Source organism: Parus major, chromosome 4 (assembly GCF_001522545.3).
Source record: "Parus major isolate Abel chromosome 4, Parus_major1.1, whole genome shotgun sequence".
NCBI lineage: Eukaryota > Metazoa > Chordata > Aves > Passeriformes > Paridae > Parus > Parus major.
Window position 1 is genome coordinate 30,157,778 of NC_031771.1, and position 12,857 is coordinate 30,170,634.

General features: G+C 35.6%; 1 protein-coding gene across 5 annotated transcripts in view; it reads right to left on the minus strand.

Moving 5' to 3' along the window:
* Nucleotides 1-12,857, minus strand: part of MARCHF1 (membrane associated ring-CH-type finger 1) — a 227,766-nt gene that overhangs the window by 38,720 nt on the left and 176,189 nt on the right. For all 5 annotated transcript variants that reach the window (XM_019006422.1, XM_019006423.1, XM_015625093.2 and 2 more), the window contains one exon: nucleotides 9,373-9,423. In XM_019006422.1, the coding sequence (XP_018861967.1) occupies nucleotides 9,373-9,423 (51 nt within the window). The remainder of the gene's footprint in view (nucleotides 1-9,372; nucleotides 9,424-12,857) is intronic.

The following is a 12,857-nucleotide window of genomic DNA, read 5'->3' on the forward strand; positions in this document are numbered from 1 at the left end:
GGAAGGACCTGCTAACGTCAGGTCTGTCCTTCCTACCACATGTCATATGAATATAATAATTTACAGCTAGATGAGCTGTTTTTAAGAACCTGTAAATATTTCAACTCAGATGGATGCCTAGTCCAGATCTCTATCCCCAAATTCCTTAACTTTTTCATCCTACCCTGTTCTGACAGCAGTAACGGCATCTGCTTTCTGCTACCAGCACTGCCTCTAGGCTTACCCCAATTCTTTTGGCAATATTCCCTCTTTGCCATCTCTTCTACAAGCCATACATCTCAAACTAATTTTAAAAAATTAATAATTACATCTCTTAAATCCAGTCTGAGAGCAAAGATACCTAAAGGGGCATTTACTTGGGAAGTGTGTTTACAGAGAGAACTGTGTATTTTCAAGGCATATCTGACAAACCAGAACATGAGAATTTGAATATATTCTGCTCACGTCTTATCAGTCCAGCTCTTTTGGGAATGTATATGCAACAGATGTCAGAAACAGTCTGAAGCAGACAGATCTAATTGCTATAATTGCCATCCCATTGCTATATTAGCACACTGAGTATTTTGAGATACTGTATTTAGTGAATACAGAGATCACATTGATGCTGAGAACTCCAATTCCACCTGAGAGGCTGAATAATTTTTTTTTTTTAAAAACAGTATTCCTTGAATGAATGTCTCCTTCAGACAGGTATATTGTACAGCTCAATGGAGTGGGAAAACTAAACAAGCACTGTACTAATTTTATCATAACAAATTACATCAGTAGCAGAATTAAATGTGGTAATTCAAAATAAAGCTGTTTCACTATTAATTTATAAGCAAGGCAGCTCATTTCTCTATGCCATCAACACAAGGAAGAGGTCTAAGGGATAATGCCAACTCCAGCTGATTAGGTTTGGCATTTCAAAGAGATTGTTAGTAGAGAGAGATTCCCCAGTCACCACCTTCTGCTGTCTCGGCCAGTTTAGATGAAATCTCTTGTCAAGGATATGCGATTCAATTAACAGACATGACAGGGCACTCATCATCATAATTATTTTTGGGATGTTGATAGTGTGCTTTTCAAGCAGAATGCTGGTAAATACAGAGTTTTCAGGATAAGCAGGATGATAATCACACACCCAACACAAGGGGACTTCAGTGTCACACACACAAACGTGTACATGTGTGTTGGAAACCAGCAAATGGGGAACAGAAATAAGTTCAACTGGTGCAAACAGTAAGAATTTCAAATCAAGACTGCCTTTACTTAGGTGTTCAGGATCTGACAGAAGTTTACAGAAAACAATTAACAAAAAAACCCCAAAACATACTAACAAACAAAAATAATATTTAAAAAACAAGTCCTTAGAGGCCATCTATTGCTTAACCTGCATGTTGAAACTAGTGCATGGACATGAGTCAAGTTGTGCTGTTCTTAAGAACATAGAAGGGATCTGCTTTGGCCTAACAGAAAAGCTGAGTAAAAGCAGATTCCAGAAGTGCAGAGTCACACAGGAAGGGAGTGAAGCTTTAAATTAACAAACCAGATGATGTAATGATAAAATGGCCTCACAGCTATCACAGAAAGGCTAATGAATCCTGTCTCTGTTCTGAATAGAGGCATTTCCAAAAGCTGGTCAACTTACAGCACTGCTGCAGCAGAAAGCTGCAGACAATTGATGGGTGATAGGGCAGACAGGGAATATGTCTAATGTTTTTATTCTCCTACTGAGTTTGCTCTAATAGCAGTGATGCATCACAGAATACTCCAGATCCCACCAGCCATTATAGTTAAAAAGCTGAAACTCTATCCTATTTGTAAAACAGCACACCGAGGAGTGGATATCTTAGAAGATTAGAGCAGTTTGTATGGCAATAAGCTCAGCAGGAGACCCAATCTGTGTATTTTAATCTGAAAATTTCTGCTTTGTAAACAACGCAACATTCTGCGGAAAACATCCACCTTTATGAATTTCTATGTGGACATTTCCTCAGGTCTAAAAATGTTCCAAAACATGATAAAGGTGACCCAAGCTGGGTGTTATTTTACAAGCTTGGTCTTGATGGAAACTAAAATTTATGCACATGGATTTGGGGAGAGGGTTTCTGGGTTTTAGTTTGTTTGACTGTTTTAGGTTTTTTTCTTTTCTTTCTTTGTTTCTTTATGATAGAATTCCTGCTTTGTGCTCAGATTTTAAAGTTGTTTTAATCTGATTGATGTCTTCACAGCAACTGTTACATCAACTGGCAACTGAATTTCTTTCACAGAAAGAAATTATCTTTCACAGATTTTCTTTTTTTGTAAATTATTCCTTGCACAATTCTTCTCCAAACCTTTTCTTTCTCTCCTTTCCTCCTTCCCCTCCTTTCACCTGCCTCTGAAGAGAATGAACTAAGGGAAAAGTAACACACAAGGAAGGAGCAGAAAAATCTTCAGGGTTCTGCCAAACAATACCATTCGGCACCTTTGAAAGTGAGTATGATCATGTTACAAAGAGGTTTGAAATGTCAAATCAAAATTCCAAATGGCAAATCTATACTATCATTAAAAAAATCAAGCAAACGAGTAATTACAGCTTTAACTTGTAGATTTAATCAGCTTGTTTAAGTTGCTTTCTCCCACCTTACTAATCTATGTTAATCTTTATTTTCAAGGTACAGGTTTGACTAAAAACCCACTTTTTCTATAGGCATAGAAGCACTGCTAGCTAAGCTTTGAATTATCAGATGGATTATAGTATGCAAAAGTCTTTGTATCGTAGCAACACAGTATTTTTCATTTATGATTCTCTTCAAGGATGCATCTTCCTAGCCATTATCACTTTCTTAATAAAAATGTTTCATATTTAAAAAAAAAATGTAGGCAACTGGAACAAAGGATGTGCCAGGTTTTATACAAAAGATGCAGAGCCATGAGACCAGCAGCTTTTGACTGTCTGGAGGGAGCTAAGTGGAAATTTAGCCTATAGGAAAGATGAAGCACAAAACCTGTATTTCCTTCGTTACCGGATTTTGCAGCAATTTATTTCTAAAGGTAGGCAGGAGTCAGAGAACCATTTAGAATCTCTGTTCCAAAGAGGGCATTTGTTTTCACATATCCCTCTATCTGCATGACTGAAACCCTCAGAACACTCCTTTATCCTAAAGAGCTTTCCCTCAGATGCCATTCCTGCCATGCTTCCACAAGTCATATTGCATGTGAGTGCAGACACCCACCACGTTCTTCCTTTGGTCTGGGGGACTGTGCAGGAGACAGACTGGATAAAATCCCATCTGTGAGGATGTCATTCTTAGATTTGAACAACTCCATTCTGGAGTGTATTTGATGACTATTTATTCCAGCCCTAAGGGAAGAGAGAAGCCTAAATGTGCCAAAGCCAAATAGTTGTAGTAATACTGAAATGACTAAACTGAAAGAAGTCAAACCCCAAGAATGCATCATTGTGAAAAACAGGAGATACTGTGTTTTTATGAAGTGAAATAAACATAAAACTGCATGACCCCCCCCACCCCCCAATTCTTTACCACTGTAGGAACAAAGTTTGCTTGACTGAAATTGTTTTTTAGGACAAATATGTGCAATGTGCTTCTGAGTGCCATGGTTAAAAAATAAAAGCCATGCAAAGATTTCTGGAATATATATGCAACAGGTATGTTACAGATTATAATTACTATTAGTAATTATGGATATAATTAAAATAATTATAAATAATAAGCATATGTAATAACTTGAATGCTCCATTTACTGAAAACAAATCAAAGCTGCTTCTGTGTGTTATTGGCTATCACAGGATAGGACTGAATTCTGTTAACAAAAATTAAAATTATATACAGGCACTACACACTGAGTGAGCTTGTATAAAAACATAAAAATTGTGGCAAAACACATTCCACACATATATGCAACTTTATCTGGATGTGTCAATGTGACACATTTAGGTGTACTCAGAATAGTTTGTACGAACTGTGATGGAATAAATCAGAATCTGTAAAACTGTATGCATTCTCGTATACACGCAATCACACATTTCTATGTACTCCCTCTCATTAGAACATCAGTTTGTAACAGCTCCAATAAAAAGTGTATCCAAGAGTAAACTGACATTGAATTATTTTCTGATGGCTGTCCCCATGGAATTAATACCATCATATATATTCATGCAATTTTATTCAGAATTTCAATTTTCCGGCAGACTTAGGTAAATTCTACCATTGTGCCTTTTGTTAAGCTTATTGTAAATAAGGAATAAATTGTATGGACTAACCACAAAGCATTCTCTAATAGAAATCAAACATTCATATCTAGGAGTTTGAAAAGTGCAGAAACAGTTACTATGCAATGGATCTAATTCTAGTTTCTAGTTTTCTGCCTTCCATTTTTTTTGTGTTCAAAACTAATTCTGTTTTGATGAACAAAATCTTTTCCCTAACTTGTTTACTTTGCATTGTTGTTTTCAGTAAATGAGAGCTAAGTGCTAGGTTAGTCTTCAGCTTTCATAATAATGATTCTGTTTATGAGCAAGAAGAATGATTTGATGACTAATGTAACATTTATACTCATATTTGAATGCCAGTTTTGTTATACATGGTATTATCCACTGTAAAAGCACTTATGAAGGCTGACATTTTATGCTTTATAAGAGCGAGGACTTATTTTTTCCCTTGATTTGCTTTCTTTTTTTGAAAGCCCTAAGTTTTCCCTCAGTTGCTCACTACAATAATCTAGAACCTGCACTAGGAAGGGGATGGAACTACATGGTTCCTTGAATAAAAAAAGCAACCACCTATCTGGAAGAGAATTGGCAAAGAACAGTAAGAGCTATGGATTAACTTGTAGCACCATCGTTGCCTGTAGCAAAACACAAGGGGTCACACAACTGGATTCAGTCATGCAACAGGTTATCTTGGAAACGCTGCAATCCTGGTTCTGGCAAAAACAAAGTCCATGGTAAGAACTTCTTTAGAAAGAACACTTAAGTCCCTTCATGTTTTTTTCACCATAAAACCTGTCAGGAGATACTACATGCTCTCTGTTGGTGTCACTGCCTAAGACATGGTGGTGTTTGGCCATTAGAAACACTCACAGTGTGTAATTGTGAGCTCTGCTTCAAGCTGGGTAAACCATCCAAATTGCCATACAGGATTCTTCACACATTCACCTCATACTGAGAGAGGATGAAATATTTGAGAATATCAAAACACGTGTGAAAAATTATTTAATTTTAATGGAAGAGATTAAATAGTAATTTATAATTAAAAAGAATGAATATTGCATTACTTATTACAGAATTTGATACTCAGTTTGTGAAATTTCAGAGTCACAAACTGAGTGGTTTGAATCAACAATCAATACATTGGCAACAATAAATTTTTCATCTAGAACTTTAGTGAGTGGTACTTTGGCATCCTGGTGCCTTTTGGTTTTCATTTTTATCCTATTGAGAGGAGCCCCACCAGACACAAGAAATTAGAAATTGCTAACATACAGTAAAAATAATTATTTCCCTTTCTTTCTTTCTTCTGTTGTTATTCATATTTTAAATTAGACATGTGAATATTATCACACAGAATATTCCAAAACAAGCACCTCAATTCCTGATATAACTTGACAGAGTTTTATTATATGGATGCTTCAGAGACTTGCAAATAAAAAATGTTCTAACACCTCCTCTAGGCTTTTGAGAAATAATTGAGGCAAAACAAAATTCAGGCAATTTTCTCCAAGCCTGATTTTCTCTGCACTGAAAAATAAGCCCAAGGTTCCCATCAGAGAATTTCAAATCTTGCTGCTGAGACAGCATCCCTCTCTAATGAGCTCTTGAATCATAATTAACAAACAGAAAGATAATTACAATGTTTTAGAAACATTTCTTCCAGAAAGCATTTTAACATAACCAGGCAACCTCAGAAACACATAAAGAGCATAAAGACTACAGACTGTAATTCAGACACAAGACTTGTTCCACTGGTTAACCACAACAGGAAACAATGAATCCATCAGATCCTTCTCTGACTAGCTTTCCTCTTAAATTATACATATATTTAGGAAGACATAACAATTTTAATGAAAGAAGTTACAGTGCACAGAAAACTAAGCAACAGAAAATAGGTAACGAGCAAGGTCAAGTTTTTAATTTACTTAGATTTTAAACACATGCAGATAGGATAATTTCAATTCTGAAATCAAGAAGACTGCACAATACTATCTCTCCCAAAGAATAATTAAGTTCCTTCTGCTACCAGCAACATAGGAAATAGGTGGGAAACAAGTCTAATGCTTAGAAGAATAGTAATAATTTAAAATCATCAAGGCTGGCTCATAACTCACATTTCCAAATACTTTATATTTATCTTTATGTGTATAGCTCTCTTTATGTAGATAGGTTTTGAAAGCCATAACTACTACCCAGTGCTACAATTTGTCAATACAAGGTAATGTAAAATACTGACCAGTCCAAAATATGACTTAATAATCTAATTTTTAAATCATTAATCATACCTAATTAAGCACTAGCAGGGCAGAATGAAAAAAGATTGTTTATTGATTTATTGATTGCACAGGAAAAATCTAGGTTAATACCAGAAGTGCAGCAAAAATCATGGATACATTTTCCTAATTGTCTCTGAGTGGAAAACTAACAGAAGCAGTTGGTTTTGGAGTTTCAGGGCAGTTTTCTTGATACAAATAAACAAAAGGCTGAGGCAAATGAACAAATTCCCAGGTTGCTGTTCACTGAAGACAGCCACAGCTGTCAGTCAAATATTTTTTGTTCTTTCATTTACCTTAAGTAGTCTGTCACTGAAATTCTTGCTAAAAAATTACATGCAATAAGAAAAGTCCTCTCAACATGCTAAACTTCTACACTCTCAACAGACAGCAAAAGCGAATTTTGAAAAATTGAGGTGTTGATTTACACACACACACACCCATGCACCTGTCTTGGGAATGTTTGATTTTAAAATCTCTGTATTGAATAGGTGTATATATACTAACTAGGATCTGGAAAATACCAAATCAAAACCATTCCTTCTCATTATAACTAGATAAAACATATTCAGTGTTCAACAATTCAGTTTAATCTGTAATACCACAAAATTCAGATTCAAAATTCATGCACCTAGCACGTAAAATTGCCCAAGCCTACACTGCAAACCTCAGGTGTCCTCTCCTAACAAACAATTCGAGAGCATTATGAAATACAAATGAATCTGTATTTACAGAATCTATGCTGTATTTCATTTCCCAAATAGGCTGGCACAAAATCCAGTGATATCTGCTCTGGGACAGAAGCTCTACATCCAGTCAAGGGTGGAATACACAACATATGGTAACCATTAAAATATAATTCCATTTGACCCTTTTTAACTTATATGTACAGGCAAATGAAAACAGCGAAAGACAGTGTTTTGATGACAATAATTTATAGTTTTACATAAAGATTATCTAATTTTTCTGCCCATTGAAATTTTTACTCTGTGCAAGATCTGACACTGCACAGAACACAGCTCTTGCCTCTGGCATGTAGTTTATCTGGCCTAGAAGCTTTCAGTCTTGTTCTGAGGTGGAGTATTTCTTACCATCACTTTCTGCCATGCAGTATTAACCTGCAAAGTCAGGTGTCTGCTTTTCTATGGATACACACACATATAAAAAACAGTTTTATATAAAAAAGCATTTTAATTCAGACAACAAATGAAACTAGAATTCCAGTCAAATGTCTTTCAACATTTGAAAAACTTCATTGGCAGGTAGCTTCACATAGAAAAATCTATCCAAAACAATGCATGACACTGTACATCAGAAACAGATTAAGTGCGTGACTGAAACCTAGGTTTTTTAAATTGCAACTAAAACCAGTGCAGCTATCACTTTCTAATAAGCAACAATACTGATTTCTGAAGAAATCACTTCAAAATAAATGTTTAGGCACTGGCATGTTTCTCATGACAGTGAATATACGTTTTGTCACTGTGCAATCCATGCACTTGTCTTTAAAAAGAGCAGAAAAAGTTATATCAGTTCATAATAGATGTACAGTAACTATAGCAAGAGACATGCATTTAAAACTTGCAATTAAATAATAATTAAGGCAATTCCCAATGATCAATTTTTTAAGTATATAACTATATAATTTCTAAGGACAGGCAGTAAGCCTACAAGGGTTTCAGTCATATCCTACAGCAGGCTGGGTATATTCTACATCTTTTTCTCTGTCTTTCTTTTTCCCTTAAGAGAGTAGAACCTAACATAGAAATAGTATTTCAACTTAAAATCACAGATGGGGTTTGTTGTCTTTTTTTTTTTGTTTTATGCTATGAGAAGAAAAAAGTTTCACAATGGATACCCCAAAGACAAAAATATTTTGGGAAGAGGTTTAAGGATACTGTGCTTGCCCTAAATGGAAAATATTCAGAACCCAACATAATGCATTGCAGATGTTTAGGCCTGGATTAAAAAATACCAAGTTTTTATCTTTTACCTCCTTTCACCTGTATATCTTGGCTATTTGGCATAAATTTCAGCCATATCTGAACCAGAATTAGAGACAAAAAGGGGTTAAAACCAAATAACTTTGGTAAAAATCACTATTGCAAAGACAGAAAGTACTTTGGACCTGATTAGCATAAGAGATTTGATAATCAGGATGCCTTGGCAAGAACAAAACAGAGCTTTTGAAGACTGCAGGAAGATTGGATCAGACTGGCAACAGGGAATAAGATTGAATAAATTTCTGCAAGTAGAAGAGATGTTGCAAAAATGTGTAAGTTTGTTTGTATGATGTTTAACCAAATCATTGTAGTAAAAAATCACTAGTCTTCCTAGAATGGTATATAAACATATGTAGTCCACTGCAAATCTGGATTCTGATCTCCACTCAGTTTTCCCCGTCTCTCTCAAAGTTACATTTTGCCTTTCCTAAAGTTTCCCTTCTATTTCCTAAAAACCAAAATGCATGTAGATATAAAGTCCTGGCCTCAGTAAACCATATACCCCTGTAAAAAGAATTCAGGTTGAAATGGAGAAAGATTCATAGCTTTTCCCATTACAACTGTTATAATTTAGATAAAGCAGGAGTAGAAAAGTAGAAAGTAAAAAAAGTAGTAATTCTATCTTAAGCCAAAGTGCTAAGTTAACAATGAACAATTGGAGAAAGCAGGTATAAAAAAGTGCATGTGTTACTTACTTATTACACATTTTACAGTAATGACTAACTGTATATTTATGATGGAGTTTACAGGCTAACCATAATATTCAGTAGCAAAACTTTAAAATCTGATTCTTATAAATAAAATACTAAAGAAAGAATATAATGGATTAAAGTACTACTTTATATTTAATTACCTAGTTTTCTTTAAATTCTAGAAAAAGGAAATAGATATCACATACCTTTGAAATATTACTTGATCGACTTGTGGAACGCCCTGGGGATTTGTCATTCTGGAAAACAAAATTAAAAGATGAAAAAGTTAGGTCATTTGCATTTCACCTAATCTTTTCTGTGATTGTGACTGCACAGAGATTCTCTTCCTCTCTTTTTCTTCAGTTTGTCTGCTGACTGTACAATGGAAGACAATTCAAAAAAATAAACCATCATGATAGTCTTAAGAATTACATGAGTAAAAGTTTTTAAAAAGTTCTGTAAGAAATTAATACCAGCATTTAATTACTGTCGATTTATTCTGCAGTTTTTTAGAAAAAACATTTTGAGTCAAAGATGAAGGAATCATCAGAGATTCTCATGAAAACTGATACTTATATATGAAAACAAATGTTCAAGGACAAAAACTTTCCAGTCACACTGAACATACTCCTGCTTAAAAAAATAATAGAATTCATCCTCTAGGAAAATTAGCAGTACTAGATGACTGCCTGCACAGATATGTTCTGAGAAAAACAAATTGTGACCATACAGAGATGTAGTTCAGTTTATCATCTAATCTTCCATCCCCTCTCAGTCTTGCAAATAAACCAACACCACAGGCTGAAGTGCATTAATAAAGTGTAAGTCAAAGAGCTACACTTCTATAGCACATGGTCGTTGTGGGGTTTTTTCTAGCAATCCAAAGGAGGGAGTGGAGAAGGGGTCCAAAATTTTTTTCAGCATTTACACTTCCCTGGCAATTCATCCCTGCCTTTACTTACACTGAAAAGGTGAGATATTTCAGAAATAGGGCTCCTTAATAAATGCATGTATCTTAAGAGAGTCATGAAAATATTTTTGTCAGAACTTAAGAACGTAGGTTCAAACACTCAAGTGAAACATTCACATCAACAAGACTGATTTTTAGCTAGAAGGAGTTGAACTAGACATCATCTAAGTCTGTTAGATAATCTACTCAGAGGAACAGGGGGTCAAAACTCGAAGCAGAGCTTTCACTTCTGCAGCTTTATTTGCAAGTCATGCATCATGCAAACACACACATGCACACGTCCACAAGAGGCTTTCAACGTGACTATGATCCATCTCTCCTCAACCTGCATTCAATGAAACTGCAGAAAAATAAGGTGCCAGCTACCAAAGGTTAAATTTCCTCCTCCATTAATGCATGCCTAATCTAGAAATAAGTATTTCCCCAATACTTTGCGGCACAGAACAGTTTTGTGGTGGCAAAAATGACCAAAAAGAAACCTCAGCCAATTTGTCAGCAAATATTTAGGAAAAAAACCCCACTGTTATTTGTCATTTTTGTACTAAAAAAAGCCACTTTGATCTCAACTCCAGTAAGCACATCCATATGAATAAATAGTTTTAAAACTACTTCTTGTTTCATACACCTATGTATCTTTCTTTCTCCAGACTGCAGGTGGCTTAAGTTTTTATTCCATCCCTCAGTGCCATCATTTTTTTTTATACTGCAAATATAAATAACCTGAACTCTCTATTTTGTCTTCACTAGCCCTGAGTAGCACAATGGACACTTGTCATCAAAATCAAGCATCATTGAGCTTCCTGACCACACAGCACATGAGAGTTATACAAACTCTCATGACTTCACACCACCTTCAGGTTTGCTTGTCACTCTTTTTTTTTTTTTTTAAGAACAATTTCGAAAAAACAAGTTCTTCAAGTTATGCATTCATTTTTTACACTTTGTCCTTGAGGCCAGGCCCACTTTGAACAGGGATGTGGAGTAGATGATCCTTTCTGACCTGAAGTATCCTGTGATTCAAATATTACTTCTGTGGTATATTATCCACTGTAGCTTTGGTAATAAATTCATAATTCCTTATCCTTTCTCAATGACATTAAATATATACAGTTTTGAATGCCTGCATTTATATCCATAGAAAATAGACTTTGGATATTCTGGGTACATCATTCGGAGGAGCTCTGCTTTGACCTCAAAATAATAGAAGTTATGGACCCATGAAATTAGTTCCCATTTTGTGGTTAGAAATTATGAACGGGGATCACAGCTGAGAAACTCCCTGCTAAAAGCATGCAGCCTTTATTGTCCATCCCTTGGACTAAAACATACACTGTGTTTTCTGACAGTGTAGTGAACCCTACAACTTTAACTTTTTTTCTTTCAACAATCCGTTGTTCAAGATTCATTTTCAAAATCTGTTTATTGACTACAGCTCTCCAGGCTTTTCACATGATTCATTCTTCTCTCTGGTACATTATCTCCTTCACTTGGGTTACAACAGGATTCTGACTCTCCAACTGAAAATTCACAGCATCCACAGTTTGCAAAGTACTGCTCATACACTGAGTGGTCTAAACTGAGAGAAAGAGTGCTGCCTCAACAGTTTGGTTTTTTTTTTAAAACAAAGCAATAAATTTAATCATCATTACCATGTTCAGGTATTTCATGGTGATTTATCCTGAAAACTACAGTATAAATAGAACAAGAAGTGTTGCACTAAATTACAGTGCATAAATCAAATACAGAATTCTTCACTGAAGTTCCTATTCAGCTTGCACGACTATTCGTACAACAAAAGAACAGAACAGAAAAGGTACGGCAAAATCACTTTTGCAATGAGTCATTAAAGAGTGTCTGCATGTTTCTGTTTTAATGATTTATGTTTACAAAGTACTCACATTGTTAAGAATAATTGATTTTTGTTATAACTAAGTGAAGAGAAACTATATTGAAGAATGCTTTCCCTACAAGATTGCTAAACAGTAAGATTTCTATTTTTTTTTTTGCACAGATTCAATACTAATTTCCATTTTAAAAGTTAACAATGAAACATAGAATAGGCTGAGTTGGAAGGGACAGAGAAGTCTCATCAAGCCCACCTCCTGACCCTGCACAGGACACTCCAAGAGTCACACCATGTGCCTGAGAACATTGTCGCAGTGCTTCTTGAACTCTCGGGCTGGTGCTGTGACCACTTCCCTGGGAACCTGTTCCAATGTCCAGCCACTCTCTGGGTGAAGAACCTTTCCCTGATATTGAACCTAAACACATCCTGACACAACTCTGGGCCATTCCCTCGGATCACTGGTCACCACAGAGCAGAGATCAGTGCCTATCCCTCCTCTTCACCTCACGAGGATGTTTCAACAGCAATGAGGTCTGTCCTCAGTCTCCTCCTCTCTGGGCTGAACAGACCAAGGGACCTCAGCTGCTCCTCATTCACCTTCCCCTCAAGGCCCTTCACCATCCTTATGGCTCTCCTCTGGACACAGTCTAATGTCTTAATATCTTTTTCATATTTTGGTCCCCAAACTGCACACAGGACTTGACGTAAGGCCACAGCACTGCAGAGTAAAGACATAATTGAAGGATTTAACCAAAGACATATATATTCTAATATCTATACATATTTTGTGCATCAAGGAAATCAAATCCAATTTCCTTAATCTTCAAATCAGATTATTTCAAAGAAAATAGCATTCACCTTTTAGAATTACACTT